We start from the raw sequence: 22357 nt of genomic DNA, 5'->3' as shown, positions 1-22357 counted from the left end.
GGTCTGAATGGGGAGGGATATGTCATCTGAAAACTAGATGTTATTGGCAGAAAGGTTTGGAAATCTTTGTTATTGGTCTCTATACAGTGCCTTCAGAAAGTATTCAGACCCCTTGACTTATTCAAAATCAAAAATCAAATCAAATTTATTTGTCACATACACATGGTTAGCAGATGTTAATGCGAGTGTAGCAAAATGCTTGTGCTTCTAGTTCTGACAATGCAGTAATAACCAACAAGTAATCTAACCTAACAATTCCAAAACTACTACCTTATACACACAGGTCTAAAGGGATAAAGAATATGTACATAAAGATATATGAATGAGTGATGGTACAGAACGGCATAGGCAAGATGCAGTAGATGGTATCGAGTACAGTATATACATATGAGATGAGTAATGTAGGGTATGTAAACAAAGTGGCATAGTTTAAAGTGGCTAGTGATACATGTATTACATAAAGATGCAGTAGATTATATAGAGTACAGTATATACATATACGAGATGAGTAATGTGGGGTATGTAAACATTTTATTAAATAGCATTGTTTAAAGTGGCTAGTGATATATTTTACACCAATTTCCATCAATTCACAATATTAAAGTGGCTGGAGTTGAGTCAGTGTGTTAGCAGCAGCCACTCAATGTTAGTGGTGGCTGTTTAACAGTCTGATGGCCTTGAGATAGAAGTTGTTTTTCAGTCTCTCGGTCCCTGCTTTGATGCACCTGTACTGACCTCGCCTTCTGGATGATATTCTACATTTTGTTACCTTAGAGTCGTATTCTAAAATTGATTAAATTGTCTTTTTCCCCTCATCAATCTCCACACAATACCCGATAATGACAAAGCAACAACAGGATTTTGATATATTACATAAGTATTGAGACTGTTTACTCAGTACTTTGTTGAGGCACCTTTGGCAGTGATTACAGCATCGAGTCTTCTTGGGTATGACGCTACAAGCTTGGCACACCTGTATTTGGGGAGTGTCTCCCATTCTTCTCTGCAAATCCTCTCAAGCTCTATCAGGTTGGAAGGGAAGTGTTGCTTCACAGCTATTTTCAGGTCTCTCCAGAGATGTTCGATTGGGTTCAAGTCCGGTCTCTGGCTGGGCCACTCAAAGACATTCAGAAGCCACTACTGCGTTGTCTTGGCTTTGTGCTTAAGGTCATTGTCCTTTTGGAAGTTGAACCTTTGCCCCAGTCTGAGGTACTGAGTGCTCTGGAGCAGGTTTTCATCAATGATCTCTCTGCACGTTGCTCCGTTCATCTTTCCCTTGATCCTGACTAGTCTCCCAGTCCCTGCCTCTACAAAAACATCCCCACAGCATGATGATGCCACCACCATGCTTCACCGTAAGGATGGTGCCAGGTTTCCTCCAGACATATTTCGTGGCATTCAAGCCAAAAAGTTCAATCTTGATTTCATCAGACCAGAGAATCTTGTTTCTCATGGTCTGAGAGTCTTAAGGTGCCTTTTGGCAAACTCCAAGTGGGCTGTCATGTGCCTTTTACTGAGGAGTGGCATCCGTCTGGCCACTCTACCATAAAGGCCTGCTTGGTGGAGTGCTGCAGAGATGGTTGTCCTTCTGGAAGGTTCTCCCATCTCCACAGAGGAACTCTACAGCTCTGTCAGAGTGACCATTGGGTTCTTGGTCACCTCCCTGACCATGGCCCTTCTCCCCCGATTGCTCACTTTGGCTGGGCGGCCAGCTCTGAGGAAAGTATTGGTGGTTTCAAACTTCTTCCATTTAAGAATGATTGAGGCCACTGTGTTCTTGGGGACGTTTAATGCTGCAAACATTTTTTGGTACACTTCCCCAGATCTGTGCCTTGACACAATCCTGTCTCAGAGCTCTACGGACAATTACTTAGACCTCATGACTTGGTTTTTCCTCTGACAACTGTGGGACCTTTTATAGACAGGTGTGTGCCTTTTCAAATCATGTCCAAGTAATTGAATTACCACAGGTGGACACCAATCATGTTGTAGAAACACCTCAAGGATGATCAAAGGAAACAGGATGCACTTGTGCTCAATTTTGAGACTCGTAGCAAAGGGTCTGAATACTTATGTAAATAAAGGTATTTTTGTTATTTATTTTTTATAAAATGTCAAAAAAAATAATAATGTTTTCGCTTTGTCATTATGGGGTATTGTGTGTAAATTGTTGAGAATATTATTTTATTTAATCAATTTTGGAATAAGGCTGTAACATAACAAAAGGTGGACAAAGTTATGGGGGCTGAATATTTTCCTAAGGCAAGCCACAACTCCACCCATGCAAAACCTGCTAATTAGAAGGCCCTGTGTACCAGGAAATAACACTGATCAATTTTCTTCACACTTTTACAGTGTTAGTTTAAGGATCTACCTCAATTAGTGTTACAAAATAGCATCTCACAATTACGATACTTTTACTACATTAATGTAAATGTGTGTAAATTTCTTTCTTAGATCTAATTAAGGAAGTAATGTAAACATTTGATTTAAAAAAACGGCACTTAACTGTAAGCCCATATAGATTGCCAAATATTATGTATCTCAACATCAGATGAGGCAAGTTTCAAATTCGTTTCTGATAAGGCCTCAAAAAGCATAATTGATTTCCCTGCAGTCCTATCCCTGATGTATTACACATACAGGGCTGTCATCTGGCATTTGGACAGGATTTAAGTTACTCTGCAGTGTAGCATTCAGGCCAAGTACCCTATAGACCTACATGTAAAAGTATACACAACAGATAATATTGTAGTAATGTATTGCCCAATTATGAGTGCAATGTGCTTGGATAGTCACCTTAGGCAGCCATTTCTGCAGTCTGTCTTTTGGAACTTTCTTCACCTACTTTTCAAAGTCATACCCATTTAGGCATACCCATTTATATTTTCCATTTTAGACTTAGTTCTTTGTCATTTTGTTGCGTAGGATTCATAAATAAGAATATAAGAAAATGTCAATTTTAAAGCATAAGGCACACAGATTAAGTCTATTGCTGGACTAAAAAGCATGCTCAATGGAGAATCCAGGACTAGGCTTAATTTCTGTCATAATTGATCATGTCAAGCTTAATTTATGAGATACTGGCCTAATTATTGCCTGCCTATTTAACACCCTCCCAATTTGGACGTGAGACTCTGGACCTTTAGGTACCTTATCGGCAAGCAAAAGGAAAACTGAAGGCGAAAAAAATAACTAAATATTTATGAACCATGTTGGTCAGGAATTTGTGAATTCTTTAAGTCAGAAGTCAGACACTGTAAAAAAAAATGCATTCTTCATGTTCAGACTGATGGATGGCTCTAATCAAAGATTTTCTAGATTTTCCCCCTCGGTCGTTGCCATCCGGAATCCTTGTGATGTCCCTACCCCATTAACGTTGACATTTTAAATGTTTTAAGGGTTAGGTAATGGTTAAGGTTAAGGTTAGGGCAAGGATAGGAGTTTGGGGTAGGAACGTCCCAAGCATCCCGGATAGCACTGACCTTTCCCCGGCTGTTACATCTGTCGCTATAAAAAAACATCAACAGCAGTCAGCTGTGGCAAGAGCTAACCATGACATATTGGGTAAATCTTTAAGGACATAAGGGTACACATCCTACAAAAATAGGTGCTATTAGAGTGCTGGGAGCATGAACAGGATCTGAATAAAAGTTTTGGGTGGATAGCGATGGCATGGCGAGAGAAATGGGACTGTTTGGTAAGAAGTTCAGCCCCTCCGTGGTTCTTCCTGCTATCCCACCTTGGTTGCTTCCTCAGCCAATGATAGTCCTAGGGTTGCTTTACAGGGTAAGAGCTGGTGAGGAAGGAGTAGATCCAGTAAATATTGTAAGTGAACATTTAAGAACTCAGTACTATGCTGTCTTGAATATATTCACTGATGTATCTATGGACCATAAAACAGGTGGCAGTGACAAAAAGAGCATTGGATAATTTATCCTTATACACAATGGAGTTGCTGGCCATGCCCTTGGCTGCTGAGTGGGTGGATTAGGCAAGGCAAGACAGGGTAGTCATCTGCTCTGACTCATGTGCAGCACTGATGAGCTTAAAGTCCTTTGTGTCTTGGAGCATAAAGGATGAATTGTATGACATTTTGCAGTGCCTGTTTAGGGTGAGACAGATGGGGGTATTTGTGATGTTAAGAACAGCGGTTAAAACAGATGGTAAGAGTTGTAGAACAGGAAGGGAAAGGGAAGACACCTGTATAAGATCAAGGAAAAGGTGGGGGCAGGGAGGTCCTCAGGTTGACAGAGAGGGGAAGCAAGTGTAATTACAAGGCTGAGACTGGGACACACAAGGCACAACAGTACTGAAATTGGTAGGAAAACATCTGACTGGGAGGTGTGATCACTCTCAGGAGGAGATGGAGACAATATGCAGAAAGAGAGGCTTCTGTGCAAGGCAGAGATCAACATGCGAGCTGTATAAGTGAGAGAGAGCAAGCATGTCAAGAGAAAGAGGGACATCGAACAAATCCAGAGAGGGAGGGACAACAAACAGATCCAGAGAGGGAGGGATAACAAACAGATCCAGAGAGGGAGGGACAACAAACAGATCCAGAGAGGGAGGGACAACATACAGATCCAGAGAGGGAGGGACAACGAACAGCAACAAACAGATCCAGAGAGGAAGCAATTTAGGTGAAAGACACTGGGCCCAGACAAGTGAAGCTGAATAGCTACCCACAAGAAAGTTTTGGTACACAGAAAAGGGCATTTCAGCACTACTGGTTTGAGAAATGCAATTGGGCAGAGTACTCTGTCCACAAAAACACAGCTTTCTGCTTTCAATGTAGAGTTTTTTGCAAAAACATTCATTTTGATTGTTTTGTTAGTAACGGAGGCAAAAATTTGAAAAAAGCGTTGTTTATCTTCGGTAAACATGAGATGGCACAAACATACAGAGACAGTGTCGTGGCATGGCAAAGCTACCAGGCAACTAGCAGTCATGGGAACATTGCTCAGATTTTAACATCTGCCTATGCTAGTGACATTGCAGAGAGAAGGGAGTATCTGAGGAGAATTGTTGCGGTCACCTCAGTGTTAGGAAGATAGGGACTCTCTTTTCGTGCCAATGATGAATCTAGTGAAGGTACAATACTCCATCAAATGTGACGTATCTCTCTCTAGAATCTCAGAATGACATGATCGAATGCTGTGCTCAAGAGATTATGGACACCATAGTCTCTAAAATGTCAAAGTCTGGAATGTATACCATTATGGAGGATGAGGCCAGGGATGGGCAGTCTGAACAGTTGGCTCTGTGTGTTAGGTATGTGACAGAGAGGACAGTTAAGGAGCTTAATTTGGCGTTGTGTCATACTTGCAGGGCTATTGTGGAGACTGCTGAGTTTTTCAGTTTCTTGAAGAATGTGTATTCGTTTTTCAGAACATCCCTAGTTACATCCCTGGGCATGCCAGCTGCGTTCCATGAATGCAGTCCTTGACACTTTAACTGCTATTTTTGATTGTCTATCTGCCATTCTATCCACCATGGTTGTTGGTCTGAGAGCAAAACTTCATAAGTTCTCCACTGTGTATTTGCTATTGATGTTTCAGTCCCTTTCTATAACTGAGGGACGACACAAGTTCCTCCAGAAAGAGACTGTAGACCTGGCAGAAGCTTGTTTCGGCAAACAAGCTGTATGTGACACACTGATGGGCAAATGCACAGATGCATTTACCATAGAACTTTATGACAGAACCAAAACACTCTGTGAAATTCACAATATTCCAGAGGCAGATGCAGCAAGAAAGCACAAACAAAAGAAAATGTGAGATTTTGTGGTGGAGACCTCCTGGGTTTAGGGACAGAATTGTCATGTTCCCAAACAATGAAAACAAGGTTGTTGCTCCCCTGCTTGGACAGGATGGTTTGTGAGCTTGACCAGCGATACAGGCATGCAGCCCCAACTCAAATAACTTCCCAGATACATCATGCTTAACTGAGTTTACCAAGCACTACAGTATTGATGTTAAAACAGAAGAGATGTTGGTAGCCAGAAACTTTCTTGGCCGGAAAAGAGAGGCTGGATGTCCTCCAAAAGATATGCTAGCTGTGCATAACCTCCTGGATGATGATATGTTTCCTTCTCAGAAGGAAATCATTCAGGTTGCCCTCACAATTATTGTGAGCATCTGCTCCTGTGAAAGGTCCTTCAGTGCACTACGCCGGCTGTACTCTTGGTTGCGTAAGAAAATAGGTCAAAAAAGTCTTGCAAGTCTTGCAGCCATGTCAATTGAGGGTGAAGTCCTTGGGCCACTAAGCCACAATAGTGTCATTGACCGCTTTGCCACCTTTAAAAATAGGTACACTTTGATGCGTCCACCCACATAATAAGCATTAAAAGAAAGAAGCAGGAGAAGCAGTTCTGTAATATAGGTTGTCAGATTTTATTCCTAATTATTTTTCAGTTTTTTAAAATGTTATTAAGCTCATTAGTTTAATTAATTAGAATTTTTTAAAATGTATTATTATTATTATTATTATTTTGCCCCATTGTGGAAGATACTGTTTAAGATGTTCCATGTGTCTGAATTATTTATTAAATAAATATTTTTTTCTAATGGTATATGTCTTCTCATTTCTCTCTCTTTCAAAATAAAATCACAAAAGTATTTTGGTTACATAGTACAGCCATTTGTGTGCCTTTTGTGGGTGTTGGATGGATGGGGACAGAGTAGACTTTAATTTCTTTATTTTGATAGAATTTAAGTAAGTCATATTAGATCAGTGTCTAACACAAACTATGAGACAGGTATACTTTTAGCCAACCTTGACCAAAAATATCCTTATTTTGATAGATTTTACAACTGTTGTTACTCTAAAAATACATGATGCAAAGATATTTTGGGGGCTTTAAAAAAAAATCTGGGGGAGTATGCCCAGACCCCCCCAAAAGAGGCTTAGCCCCCCTATCCATGAATCTCTAGTGACATTACTGATCAGAAGTATCCGGTGCGAGAGAGGCAGATTTAGGTTGCCAGGGTCAGAGTTGTACAGAAGGTGCTATATGCTGAGGCAGTGAAAAAAGTACAGGAAGATGGGTCAAGGGGGAGGGATCCTGAGAGGCTCCTGGTGAGTAGTATACTTTTTGCCAGTACAGTACAGGGCCTACGAATTAAATGTCCTTCAGTAAGGTTGGCTTTTTAGCGTTCATTGCCATGGTTATCAACTGTACCGTAGGAATGGAATGCAAATCACAGTATTTGTTTTTGCGGCAGCAGCAGAGAAGTACTTTGGTTTACGAGATTTTACTGCTGCATTGCAGGGGGTGTCCCATCGCCTGGTGTAGGATTTAGATGGGGTTAAAATAGTGGAATGTGGTGGTGTTTTTTTAATGAGTGTAGGGTTAATAGTTAGCAGGGTCATTCTTCATTTCGTTTTTCCCATTTTTGTATCACAATGTGTAATGAATTGTATTATCCGGTCCAGTTGGTGGCGATAATGTAACATTATATTAAATGCCAACCGCCGAATAATAAGAAGAAGTCAGTGGACAAGGGACCAGGAAGCTTTAGCCACAGCTAGCCTGACAGTCAGCTAAGACCAACAACCTGATATCAAACATGCTTGCTGATAGTCAATTTTTAAATCTACGAAATAGATTTAAGAAAGACGCTGAACTTCTCATGCAAGGGGTTTCAGCAGGTGACAGCAACGAAAAGAGTAAGTCAACGGTATACTTTAGCCATGAAAATTCCTTCGTTTGCTGCCCTCAGTTGCTAGCACAAAGAACTGAATTTAAAAAAATAGTAAACGTATCAATGAATGAGACGTAAATAACTTATTTGGTCTGTGTCGTTGCTTATCATCCAATTTCTTTTCGCTATTAATATAAAGTAAATTAACTAGCTAGCTTGCTAAAGTTGAGTCTCTACGCCTCTACAGAACTGTAAGGAAAATCCTCTAGTTAACGTCAGCTGACGTTAATGATTGTCTCGAATGTAACGGTAGCTGCCTACATTTATTTTACAGCTGGCACATTAAGTATGGGCTGATATAGCCAACATTGTGCATCAAACAGGAGGTCCAGTAGGCAGATTTGACAACAGAACACGTGTCTTAACTTTTGGGCTTAAACTGGGCAGCATGCCACTGATTCTTGATTGTTGATTGTCTTAAAAGCTGTGTCAGCGCTGCAGCAACACGATAGTTTCAGACTATACTTCTGTACTGGAGACTTAACCCAGTGTCTCCGTAAACTGATATGCCTTAATTGACCGATTTAGGAAATGTACACCTTTCCTAAGCACTTCTCAGTAGTTGGTATTCAGACTTACCTTCTTCTTCTTTAAGATTTTATGTCAGACTACACCTATTGGTGTATTGCTGCCCCCTACTGTACGTGGTATTGAAACCAAAAATATTTCATTGCAGGAAGAGGGGGGTGACCTGACAAGATTTTAAAAAATCATCAAAATCCATCACACCCCTTTAATCACAGTTCACATCACATCCCTAAACAGGCTCTGTTTGCGCTGTGTAGTTGATAACCAATGCAATAAAAGACCACCTTAACATGCAACATGTCAGGATCCCTCTGTTGACAAGGAATATTATCTAATGTCTCTACTCCTACTACCATTAGTTCTTCAACTTCACTCCTTTCTTCCATTCTTCTCACCGCCTCGGCATAGGAGACATGCGGGAAAGCCCTTATACTTACCACCTCAGTCTCCTTCACCCTAACATGTTCCACGACCACAATTGCAGCATTTAGGCTCAGCTGGCATGCGATACCTCTCCCGTCTACATACAGCTGATACATTATCAAATATTTTGCATTTACAACACTGCATGGGTTTGGGCACGAAGGCTCTCACAGGGTATCTCATAAAACTAAAATACATGTGAGAAGGGAGAGACTCTTCATCAAAAAACTATAGAATGCACCATGCGGGTCAGTCGGTGTGCATCAACCACTTGATGCAATTCTTCACGTATATCCTTTGCTTTTACTTCTAGTGCCACCCCAGAGAAAACACCCTTGATAGGCACCCTGCTTCGAAGATTCACACGTGACACATTCCAATCTGATATATTTTCTTGAGGCCCAGAGCACACTCCTTCTGTCTCATAGATACACAAAAAATTAAAATAAGCCCACTTCTCGTTACGCTGAGCAACACTACGTCACCTGTTTATAGAGACTTCAATCAGATCTCCCAGGTAACAACACTTATCCAAAACCCTTATTCTGACTGAAAAATAATCATAACTAGGTTTGGATTTACTAGATTCCACTACCCCTTTACTTCTCTTATTTCCTTTTGCATTCGCCACTGTAATCCAATCCTCACTCTCCACTCGACAAGTCATCGGATTCAAACAAACATCAACTTCTGCCAATTTCCTGCTGCTCCCAGTATGGGTCCCTTCTTCCCTCTTCAGACTTACCTTATGCAAGTGTGTAACGGGATTTGCGGGTGTGGGTCCCTTGCTTGCGCTGAATAAATTGAATTTAACTCTTGTGGAGCTTTTATTCAGTAGTGTTTTAAGTACATTTATGTAAAGCCATCCATTTTAATTTGTACCTTTTTTTTTAATTAGAGTTTTCTCGACATACTCCATAGAATATATGGAGAGAACGGTTCATAATATTAGGGATCAATGAAAGAAAGCCATGTAAATACACAGATTGGTCTCCTTATCAGCACCATTTGGTAGATTGAAAAATACTCTCTTGTATATTTTTTGGAGAGCCTTTACGCACAAAATATATTGGTGAATCAAAAATAGTTGTTTGATTCATCCTGAAAGTTGTCATGTTCAATTGTTTAATCAATTAAATATTGGAAGATGAGAAAAGTGTACAATAGGGGTTGAACAGTAGTCCTATAAAGCTACCCTAACAATCCTCACTAATCACGGAACTGTGATGACAATGATCCAGTCGTCATGAATAGTGCTCCAGGTTTAAACTTCTACATATGGTCTGCGTTCCATAATGTTTCAAATGGTCTAAATGTCCCAAATTATTTGTCAACTTTTAATACATTAGTCTATGATCTACTTTTGCTCGCGATCATCAGGAACAACCACAGGAACGTGACAGGAAAGACAGTTTCCATAATTCCATTACTTAATTTACCTAACACTAAAGTCAGTGACAGTTATAAATGTATGTGGTTATAACTGACGGTGGCTACCGATAGCGGCTAATATTTAACACGGTACAAAAATACAGTGAAAAGTCTGGGCATATAATAAAAAAATTCTACATGTCATAAATCAACTCCATAGGTTTGGCACTATACTGTCATTTGTGCATGGCTAAAGAAACCAAAAAGTTCTCAGAAGAAAAAAAAAGAAAACAGACCTCAACATCACTGTAAAGTCCATGGAGAATAAGAGCACCTCCTCCCAGCTGCTCACTGCACTGAGGCTTGGAAACGCTGTCACCACGGATAAATCTACAATAATCGAGAATTTCAATAAGCATTTTTCTACGGCTGGCCATGCTTTCCACCTGGCTACCCTTACCCCGGTCAACAGCTCTGCACCCCCCACAGCAACTTGCCCAAGCCTCCCCCATTTCTCCTTCACTCAAATCCAGATTGCAGCTCTTTCAGAACATCAGCTAAATCTGGACCCCTACAAATCAGCTGAGCTAGACAATCTGGACCCTCTTTCTAAAATTATCCGTTGCAATTGTTGCAACCCCTATTACTAGCCTGTTCAAGCTCTCTTTCGTATCGTCTGAAATCCCTAAAGATTGGAAAGCTGCCGTGGTCATCCCCCTCTTCAAAGGGTGAGACACTCTAGACTCAAACTGTTATAGGCAGGGCAGGATAGATATAGATCTTTCTAAAATCTTCAAAAGCCAAGTTAACAAACGGATCACCGAGCATTTCGAATCCCACCGTACCTTCTCCGCTATGCAATCTGGTTTCTGAGCTGGTCGTGGGTGCACCTCAGCCACGCTCAAGGTCCTAAATGATATCATAACCGCCATCGATAAAAAAACAATACTGTGCAGCCATCTTCATCGACCTGGCCAAGGCTTTCGACTCTGTCAATCACCGCATTCTTATCGGCAGACTCCACAGCCTTGGTTTCTCAAATGACTGCCTCGCCTGGTTCACCAACTGCTTCTCAGACAGTTCAGTGTGTCAAATTGGAGGGCCTGTTGTCCGAACCTCTGGCAGTCTCTATGGGGGTGCCACAGGGTTCAATTCTCGGGCAGACTCTTTGTATACGTCAATGATGTCGCTCTTGCTGCTGGTGATTCTCTGATCCATCTTTATGCAGATGACACCATTCTGTATATCTCTGGCCCTTCTTTGGACATTGTGTTATCAAACCTCCAGACGAGCTTCAGTGCCATACAACACTCCTTCCGTGGCCTCCAACTGCCCTTAATTGCAAGTAAAACTAAATGCATGCTCTTCAACCGATCGCTGCCCGCATCTGCCCGCACGTCTAGCATCACTACTCTGGATGGTTCTGACCTAGAATATGTGGACAACTACAAATACCTACGTGTCTGGTTAGATTGTAAACTCTCCTTCCAGACTCACATTAAGCATCTCCAATTCAAAATTAAATCTAGAATCGTCTTCTTATTTCGCAACAAAGCATCCTTCACTCATGCTGCCAAACATACCTTTGTAAAACTGACTATCCTACCCATCCTTGACTTTGGCGATGTCATTTACAAAATGGCCTCCAACACTCTACTCAGCAAACTGGATGTAGTCTATCACAGTGCCATCTGTTTTGTCATCAAAGCCCTATATACTACCCACCACTGCGACTTGTATGCTCTCGTTGGCTGGCCCTCGCTTCATATTCGTTGCCAAACCCACTGGCTCCAGGTCATCTATACGTCTTTGCTAGGTGAAGCCCCACCTTATCTCAGCTCACTGGTCACCATAGCAGCACCCACCCGTAGCATGCGCTCCAGCAGGTATATTTCACTGGGTATCTCCAAAGCCAACTCCTCCATTGGCTGCCTTTCCTTCCAGTTCTCTGCTGCCAATGACTGGAACGAATTGCAAAATTCACTGAAGCTGGAGACTCATATCTTCCTCACTAACTTTAAGCATCAGCTGTCAGAGCAGCTTACCGATCATTGCACCTGTACACAGCCCATCTGTAAATAGCCCACCCAACTACCTCACCCCCATATTGTTTTATTGTTGTTTTTCGCTCCTTTGCACCCCAGTATTTCTACTTGCACATTCATCTTCTGCACATCTATCACTCCAGTGTTTCATTGCTAGATTGTAATTATTTCGCCACTATGGCCTATTTATTGCCTTACCTCCCTAATCTTACTAGATTTGCGCACACTGTATATAGATTTTTCTATTGTCTTATTGACTGTATGTTTGTTTATCCAATGTGTAACTCTGTGTTGTTTGTGTCGCACTTCTTTGCTTTATCTTGGCCAGGTCGCAGTTGTAAATGAGAACTTGTTCTCAACTGGCCTACCTGGTTAAATAAATAAAGGTGGGAAAACCTAGCCTAGCCTTATCAATAGTAGTTCTTACCAATTTCTAAATGACAGTGCATAGAGAATGGTATTATTTCCATCATAAAAAAATTAAGTAGATGTTGTTCCACCGACAAGCTCAACCTTTTTCATTGTTTCATCGCATATAAAGGTAGTGGAATTATGAGGGAATTAGGTCAATGTCAGAATATGGCGTGTCTGTAGACATACCTCCACCACACATTAATTTATTTGATCTTCACCCCAAATGAATAGCATGCTATTCTTAAAAAATATATTATTATTATAATTCATTTTTTTGTATTACTTTTTACCCCTTTTTCTCCCCAATTTTGTGATATCCAATTGGTAGGTTCAGTCTTGTCCCATCGCTGCAACTCCCCTACAGACTCGGAAGAAACAGAGTTCGAGAGCCTTGCATCCTCCGAAACACGACCCCGCCAAACCGCACTGTTTCTTGACACACTGCTTGCTTATCCCGGACCAATGTGTCGGAGGAAACACCGTACCCTTGTGACAAGAGTTAGCATGTATGCACCCGGCCGCCACAAGGAGTCGCTAGAAAGCAAAGGGTCAAGGATGAACCCTCCCCTAACCAGGACGATGCTGGGCCAATTGTGTGCCGCCTCATGGGTGTCGCTGCCGGCTGTGACAGAATGGATCGAACCTGGATCTGTAGTGATGCTTCTAGCACTGCGGTGCAGTGCCTTAGACCACTGCGCCACTCGGGAGGCCCGTAGCATGCTATTCTCATTCTTAAGTTCAAGGTCAGAATACGTGTAGGGAGAAAAGAGCATAAAAAGGGAATTACGTTCCATTTACTGTATGTGCGCTTAACTCGTCGGAGTGCCCCCTGTATAAGAAACAGCAGACCCATCATTGGCTGGCTGGATGATCCAGTCCAGGCTATTCTTTTACGCTGACACTATTTTTTTGCTAAATTATTCATTTTAAATATCTACTCCTTTTTTTATACTATTAAATACCTTTTAAATTGCTATTTTAATTGTCTAGTAATCTGACAGCTGCAGCTTGGTGGGTCTGTTTTCAACTAGAGTACATTTTTGTAAATTAGAGATTAATAAATAGGCTTTTCAAAAAGTATGCTTATAGCATGAGGGGCAGTTTAATCCTGAAATGTGTTGAACCTTAAAAGGTGCAGCGGTTTGGGCACCTTCTGTTCTCATATTCTGGTGTAAATTCTATCAGGTTTCATAGCCTCTTTGTAAACTTTTGCCTTGTTGCGTTAGTGGTGACCAGGTCTTTGGCAGGCAGACAATATTCAGTATTTAACTCAAGGATGCTTATTAGTAGGCTGTAGCCTAGGCTATCATCATACATAGGCCTAGCTAGATTGTGTAGTGCCCTTCAACAAATCCCAAAATGTTCAACTGTGTGGGAGCAAAAAATCACACTTTCTCTAGGCCTTTTGTGTTTCTTTTGAAATGAAAAATGATCATTTAGGACCATGCCTACTGCATTCCCAATGACCATGGAATTTTGCCTCAAACTTGCAGGTCAAGAAGAGAAAGATGCCAAACCACTTCCTCGGATCAACCGCCATTCCGTCTTCTGGATTGTGGCTTCTGTCGGCTTGACTTACTATTTCGACTTCCTCCGCGTCATCACGGAGAATGGCGATATCAAAAGGTGTTGTAGTGATGAGAAAAACTTTTGGACTCACACTAATCCAGCTAAATTGAAGATAAAAGGGGACAAGTGTGTGTGTATAGTTATTTGCAGTAGGTCATCTGTGATTAGTAATCAGAAGGGGTCGTCAGCCTGGATCCAAAATGGATAATTTTATCTCTGGATTGTAGTCTTGAATCGCTCCTATTGAAGTGAATTCCACTGGCCAGAAAATAACCAACATTATGTTTGGTCTTAGGTTACTAAAGGGTAGATTGGTCACTGTAATTGGAAAAAGTATTTATGATGGCATTTCATGAAAGAACCAAACCACAAGTTCCTGTCATGTATTTGCTGCTTATGTGTTTTGTATTGTTTTCCAGCTGGTGGTTCAATGTTGGTGTGATACTGCTGGGAATATGCCTAGCTTTGGCCATGTTTTGCATCGTATACCTGGAATGGTTTAAGGGAATACAGCACTATGATCATGAGTACCCTGCGATTCCTCCTATCACCACAGCAGCCTTCCTCGCAGCATCATGCAGGTAATACATGGATACATGCTAACCCATTCATAGACGCTAACTACAGTGCCTTCAGAAAGTATTGACGCCCCTTGACTTTTTCCACATGTTGTTACAGCCTAAATTGAAAATGTATTAAATTGAGATTGTGTCACTGGCCTAGACACAATACCCTATATTGTTAAAGTGGAATTATTTTTTTGGAAATTCTTTACAAATTAATTAAAAATGGAAAGCTGAAATGTCTTTAGTCAATAAGTATTCAACCCATTTTTTATGGCAAGCCTAAATCAATTCAGGAGAAAAATGTATAAGTTAACATGATTTTTGAATGACTACCTCTTCTATGTACCCCACACATACAATTATCTGTAAGATCCCTCAGTCGAGAAGTGAATTTCTAACACAGATTCAACCACAAAGATCAGGGAGGTTTTCCAATGCCTCGGTAAGAAGAGCACCTATTGATAGATGGGTAAAAGTAATAATAAAGCAGACATTGAATATCCCTTTGAGCATGGTAAAGTTATTAATAGAGGTCGACCGAGTATGATTTTTCAACACCGATACCGATTATTGGAGGACCAAAAAAGCCGATACCGATTAATCAGCCAATTTTTAAAATGTATTTGTAATAATGACAATTACAAGAATACTGAATGAACACTTATTAAAACTGAATATAATACATCAATAAAATCAATTTAGCCTCAAATAAATAATGAAACATGTTCAATTTGGTTTAAATAATGCAAAAAAAAAGTGGTGAAGAAAGTAAAAGTGCAATATGTGCCATGTAAGAAGCTAACGTTTAAGATCCTTTCTCAGAACATGAGAACATATGAAAGGTAGTGGTTCCTTTTAACATGAGTCTTCAATATTCCCAGGTAAGAAGTTTGAGGTTGTAGTTATTATAGGAATTATAGGACTATTTCTCTCTATACCATTTGTTTTTCATATACCTTTGACTATTGGATGTTCTTATAAGCACTTTAGTATTGCCAGTGTAACAGTATAGCTTCCGTACTTCTTCTCACTCCTACCTGGGCTCGATCCAGGAACACAATGACAACAGCCACCCTCGAAGCAGCGTTACCCATGCAGAGCAAGGGGAACAACTACTCCAAGTCTTAGAGCAAGTGATGTTTGAAACACTATTAGCGAGCACCCCGCTAACTAGCTAGCCATTTCACATCACATCGTTACACCAGCCTAACCTCGGGAGTTGATAAGCTTGAAGTCATAAACAGCAGAGCTGCTGGCAAAACGCACGAAAGTGCTGTTTGAATATGAATGCTTATGAGCCCGCTGGTGCCTACCATCGCTCAGTCAGACTGCTCTATCAAATCATAGACTTAATTATAACATAATAACACACAGAAATGCGAGCCTTAGGTCATTAATATGGTCGAATCCGGAAACTATCATCATGAAAACGAGACGTTTATTCTTTCAGTGAAAGAACCGTTCCGTATTTTATCTAACGGGTGGCATCCATCAGTCTAAATATTCCTGTTACATTGCACAGCCTTCAATGTTATGTCATAATTACGTAAAATTCTGGCAAAAAAGTTTGCAATGAGCCAGGTGGCCCAAACTGTTGCATATACCCTGATTCTGCGTGCAATGAACGCAAGAGAAGTGACACAATTTCACCTGGTTAATATTGCCTGCTAACCTGGATTTATTTTAGCTAAATATGCAGGTTTAAAAATATATACTTCTGTGTATTGATTTTAAGAAAGGAATCGGTGTTTATGGTTAGGTACACGTTGGCGCAACAACAGTCCTTTTTCGCGAATCCGCACAGCATCGATTATATGCAAAGCAGGACATGCTAGATAAACTAGTAATATCATCAACCATGTGTAGTTATAACTAGTCATTATGATTGATTAAGTTTAATGCTAGCTAGCAACTTACATTGGCTTCTTACTGCATTTGCGTAACAGGTGGGCTCCTCGTGAGGCAGGTGGTTAGAGCGTTGGACTAGTTAATCGTAATCGTTGCAAGATTGAATCCCTGAGCTGACAAGGTAAAAAATGTCGTTCCGCCCCTGAACGAGGCAGTTAACCCACCATTCCTAGGCCGTCATTGAAAATAAGAATGTGTTCTTAACTGACTTGCCTAGTTAAATAAAGCTGTAAAAAAAAAATATATAATAATAATCGCGTCCAAAATGACCAATTTCCGATTATGAAAACTTGAAATCGGCCCTAATTAATTGGCCATTAATCAGCCGATCTCTAGTTATTAATTACACTTTGGATGGTGTATCAATACACCCAGTCACTGTAAAGATACAGGCATCCTTCCTAAATCAGTTGCCAGAGAGGAATGTATCAGGGATTTCACAATGAGGCCAATGGGAATTTTAAAACAGTTAGAGTTTAATGGCTGTGATGGGAGAAAACTGAGGATGGATCAACAACATTGTAGTTACTCCACAATACTATCTTAAATGACTGACTGAAAAGATGGGAGCCTGTACAGAATAAAATATTCCAAAACGTGCATCCTGTTTCCAATAAGCCACTAAAGTAAAACTGTCAAAAATGTGGCAAAGAAATTAGCTTCATGTTCTGAATACAAAGCAAATCCAATACAACACATCACTGAGTACCACTCTTCATATTTTCAAGCATGGTGGTGGCTGCATCATGTTAAGGGTATGCTTTTCATCTGCAAGGACTAGGGAGGGTGAACGAAACGGAATAGTGCTAAGCACAGGCAAATCCTAGAAAACCTGGTTCAGTCTGCTTTCCAAGAGATACTGACAGACATTCACCTTCCAGCAGGGCAACCTAAAACACAAGGCCAAATATTCGCTGGAGTTGCTTACCAAAACGACAATGAATGTTCCTTCGTGGCCTAGTTACATTTTTAAAATATATCAGCTTGAAAATCTAATGCAAGACTTGAAAATGGCTGTCAATAAATGTTAGAATCACTTTTTTCAGCGATTACAGCTGTCTTTCTGGATAAGTCTCTAAGAGCTTGAATAATTTTTTGAAATAATAATGTGCAAATATTGTACAATCCAGGTGTGCAAAGCTCTTAGAGACTTATCCAGGAAGACTCACAGCTGTAATCACTGCCAAAAGTTATTCTAACATTTATTGATTGACTCAGGGGTGTGAACACTTAGGTAAATGAGATATTTCTGTATTTCATTTTCAAAAAATGTCTAAAAACATGTTTTCATTTTGTTATTATAGTAAAATATTTGTCACCTGGTAAAATAAGACATCTTGGGTTTTGCGTGTAGTAGATGGGAGAGAAAAAAATCTATTTAATACATATTTTTATTCCGGCTGTAACATAACTGTAACATAGCGTTTGCTTTTTCACATCAAGTGATGTTTTAATACGCATCACTGCATCCCATATCAAAAGGTTGGCCACTCCTCTTTAAAATCCCGTAGATCACTTCATTGCTGCCTTTTTGTTTACAACGCTCTACAAGCTTCTGACTTACCTAACTTCATTGTTAAATTGTAAGAGCATGAAATACCAAACCCGTTCGTTCACATGGTTGGTTAACTCTTTCTCTAGTCTCCACTGAACTAGGTAAATCTGGTTTTAGTTTAAACACTCCACATTTTTGGAATCACAAGGGCAGTTTAAAACCCTGATGAGAAATGAGTTCACCGAGGTGTGCAATTGTTTTGATTGATTTTAATAATTTGTTTATGATGCCTGTGATGTTTGGTTAACTAATGTAATGTACTTGTTATTTTATTTTATGTCCTCAACACACCATTGAATATAAGTCAAGGGGTATGGATACTTTCTGAAAGCACTGTACCTTTAGCGCCTATTGACAATAGTATCTTCTGGCCGGTGGAGTTTTGTTAAGACCCCGGGGCTCATTCTGAACATGTAAAACACATTGCTTGCGGTACGGTTTTGGAAACATAAGGAACGTAACTTTCATGTCAGTGATAAATCATTTTCAAAAAACAAAAGGTTACGTTACACACCTTTTAATAGGTTGAGGGATAGTGTTCCCGCACGGCAATATCTCCAGGTTACAGCGCTTGTTTACGGAAGACAAACTGAAGACATAGGCGGCTGCCTGTGCTAATGAACTATCTAGGGTGCTCCGAACACCTGTGTGTGTGAGCGTAACTGTGGAGGAAGTGTAGTTCGTCAACTGGAGGCACACACAGCTTGTGGATCTGTGTAAAGCTGCTACAGAAAGTGTATATTTTTTTCTTTGGATATTTATTTATTTTATCTCGTTGATATGAAAGATAAAGGGGCATATGCAAACAATGATTATTGACGCTTCTAAACGTTAAAACAGCACGGGAATTGTAGCTCACACGCAGCCAACTGTGGGTGAAACTAGCCGCTGAAAACTCTACTGATAATAAGGGTTTTAGAGTTAATATCTAGCTAATTACATAATGCTTTCGGTTAGTAAGTTGTAAGCCTATTTTACAATCTCTCCAATGGTAATCACAATGATCTTGGTCTCAAGCACATTTGTTTTTTCTTCTCCCCAGTTTTAATATAGCACTGTGGCCTGTGTGGTCGTTCCTCACCCCCGTCCTCCTGTTTACCCAGTTCATGGGAGTTGTTATGCTCATATCAATGCTTGGGTGAGATGTTAAGGTAAGATGCCAACATTTAAATAAATATGCTCTTATGAACCAACAATATAGATTGTGTAAGAATCGGTATTATAAACAATATTTTTAATTGTTAAATCCAATACCTTCTATCTCTCCATAATTTAAATCCAGATGGAATAAAACATTTTTGAATCCTATGAATCTCAATGTAGTTTTATTGTGTAAGAATTGGTATTGTTAGTATTTGTTAATTCCAATACTTATCCCTAATTTCAAAATTATATTATTATACTGAACAATATAAACTCAACATGTAAAGTGTTGGTTTACTGAGCTGAAATAAAAGATCCCATACATTTTCCATATGCAATAAAAGCTTATTTCTCCAATTTTGTGCACATATTTGGTTACATCTCAGTGAGCATTTCTGCTTTGCCAAGATAATCCATCCATCTGACATCAAGAAGCTGATTAAACAGCATGATCATTACACAGGTGCACCTTGTGCTGGTGACAATAAAAGGCCACTAAAATGTCAAGTTTTGTCACAACACAATGTCTCAAGTTTTGAGGGAGTGTGCAATTGGCATGCTGACTGCAGAAATGTCTACCAGAGCTGTTGCCAGAGAATGTAATGTTAATTTCTTTACTATACTTTATTTTAAAGAATTTGGCAGTACTTCTAACTGGCCTCACCACTGCAGAGCACATGTAACCATGCCAGCCCAGGACCTCCACATTCGGCTTCTTCACCTGCGGGATTGTCTGAGACCAGCCACCTAGACAACTGATGAAACTGTGGATTATTTATTTTTGTAATAAAGCCCTTGTGTGGTGAAAACTCATTCTGATTGGGTGGGAGCTGGCTCCTCAAGTGTGTGGGCCGATGCCCTCCCAGGCCCACCCGTAGCTGCACCCCTGCCCAGTCGTGAAATCCATTGGTTAGGGACACATGTATTTCAATTGAATGATTTCCTTATATGAACTGTAACTCAGTAAAATCGTTGAAATTGTACCATGTTGCGTTCTTATGTTTGTTCAGAGAGCTTAAGCACCAATAATAACTAAGTACCTACTTCGGAATGCAATTATTTTTTGTTTATTTTACAGTACTAAAGCCTCAACATAAAGTGAATGACTACAGTTTGACTGACTTTTAAAATAAAAAATAAAAATGTTTTACATGCATATATTATATTTAAGAAATTAACAAAGCATTAAGTGCTTTAATAGTTTTTGTATATGTTTTAGAATAAATGTTAGTTTTCTTTGTGATTCAGAAAGCTATTGTGCTATTAGCAGTGTAAATGTGTCTGCTTAAATTCTGTAAAATATTTCTACAACTTTTTGTTATATAAGTGCATTGTTGCTAATGTCAACCTTGTTTTCCTCTATTGTTGGCAAAAAGACTAACCTTAAAAGTCATTGATATGAACTTGAGTCTCTTTATTTGGTAACATTGTGTTTATAATGGGTCTGAACAAACGTCTTTCCCACCAGGTATGTTTCCGCCAAACTGATTTATTGTGGATAAAAATCAGTGCGTGTCAAGGTAGTGCACACAAAATGTACTTTAACGCCTAAGTGTTCATATAGGCTTACTGAACAAACCTCTAAAGTTCAATGTGTTTCCATCGAATTTTCAAATCTAGCGATAGTTTTGTCACACAAATTTGTGTTAAATAGCAAATGTGCCTCCTGGCACATGCGATCGAGGCAACAGTTAGCATATACAGTGCGGGTAGGCTAGTCTACATGATTAAATTATTATGGAAAAAAACGATAATATTTTTATTTGTCAAACTGCAGTCATGCGTCGATCATCATGTCACCAGAATAAGACCCTCGAAATGTATTGGAATGGAGCATCACCACCCAGTGAAGTTCAACAGAATTAATTTAATCTGTAGCCTAATAAACTGCATGGTTTTCGGAGTCGTAATGGGACGACCACACACCATATCATCGCGTGACTCCAAGTTTACCCTGATATGATGGTTATTATATCAATAATTAGTTGTAATATATATTTACAGACAAAAATAACCCACTATGTCGAAATAACATCTGTGGCATTTATGAAATTACGTCACAGCTGTCCAGGTTTGTGTATGTTATACGGTATGACTTTACTCGCATAAAAACTGGATGGAAACGTGGTTTGTAATGTACAACTATTGTTGGCCTTCAATCGAAAACACTCAAACGTCAATCCAAGGGAAATTTCAATATATATATCCCTAATATTTGGTTTAATATTTTTGGCATACAATGACGAAAGGGAAGTTGGAACCCCACCATGCATGACCAACAAAATAGTTTGGCAAGATGAACTGAAGGCAAACAATGAGCAAAATGACTGCTTCCAATCGAATCTAAATGTTCAGAGACATTTTCCATATGCACAAAAAGCTTATTTCTCAATTTTTTTGCACATATTTGGTTACAGATGTTGCTCTCTGGTTTTGTGATGAAACAAAGGTGTGGTTGAATTTATTTCTCGGCCTCATGGTGTAAAGGCATATGAACTAACAGGTTATAAAGCAAATGTCACACCTGTTCCAGCTCCCTCTCTCCAGCACTCGTCGCTGGTCTACTAACCACCGGCCCTGGAAACCATTATTACGCACACCTGCTCCCCATCATTACGCACACCTGGACTTCATCACCTTGCCTTACCTTCCCTTTATTTAGCCCTCAGTAGCCTCAGTCATCAGGCAGTATTAGTTTTGTTTTCACGTTCAGTACGCGTCTCCTATTTTGTTTATTTGTCTTTTTATCAATAAATACTCACCTTCTGCACCTGTGAGTGTCTTCGTTACAGCAAACAATGCAATTATCACAACACATAGGTTGTAATATGGCTTTTTTTCCTGGCTTGGCTTCCCCAGTGATTTTACTCATGCACCGCTACTGCAGCAAGCACATTCCCCACACACTAGGAATGTCTTTCCCCCAACGTTATAATGAAAAATGACCCTTAGGACACACTCTTTTTACGCCATTTTCCCCGGTGGGTGTTCACAGTGGTCATAGATTTCAGCGTGTGTTTGAAAATCCATAAATGTATAATTATTGTGCAATTTATAGGCTACATTGAGGTTTTGCTTTCATTATTTTTGGCTATCTGGCATTAGTGTATAAGCCTACATTTTAGGGCC

The 22357-nt window shown here is 39.9% G+C and overlaps 1 protein-coding gene across 1 annotated transcript; it reads left to right on the top strand.

Annotated features, from left to right (window-relative positions):
- The first annotated feature begins 7475 nt into the window (after positions 1-7475).
- On the top strand, positions 7476-20631 carry LOC110528468 (transmembrane protein 128). Its single transcript, XM_021610559.2, has 5 exons — positions 7476-7671; positions 13981-14113; positions 14476-14637; positions 19128-19236; positions 19864-20631. Exons 1-4 carry the CDS (start codon positions 7572-7574, stop codon positions 19225-19227), a joined length of 495 nt encoding a protein of 164 aa, XP_021466234.1. The 5' UTR covers positions 7476-7571; the 3' UTR covers positions 19228-19236; positions 19864-20631.
- Positions 20632-22357: the final 1726 nt, after the last annotated feature.

The sequence above is a fragment of the Oncorhynchus mykiss genome, chromosome 7 (genome assembly GCF_013265735.2).
Source record: "Oncorhynchus mykiss isolate Arlee chromosome 7, USDA_OmykA_1.1, whole genome shotgun sequence".
Lineage (NCBI taxonomy): Eukaryota > Metazoa > Chordata > Actinopteri > Salmoniformes > Salmonidae > Oncorhynchus > Oncorhynchus mykiss.
The sequence above is the reverse complement of the archived record's forward strand: the minus strand, read 5'-3'. Positions and strand labels throughout refer to the sequence as shown.

What these genes read in the sequence shown, in the direction of transcription:
- LOC110528468 (XM_021610559.2), top strand. Translation starts at nt 7,572, where the DNA reads ATGCTTGCTGATAGTCAATTTTTAAATCTACGAAATAGATTTAAGAAA. An exon ending in GAGAATGGCGATATCAAAAG is followed by an intron (nt 14,114 to 14,475) that starts GTGTTGTAGTGA and finishes ATTGTTTTCCAG; the next exon opens with CTGGTGGTTCAATGTTGGTG. An exon ending in TTCCTCGCAGCATCATGCAG is followed by an intron (nt 14,638 to 19,127) that starts GTAATACATGGA and finishes TCTTCTCCCCAG; the next exon opens with TTTTAATATAGCACTGTGGC.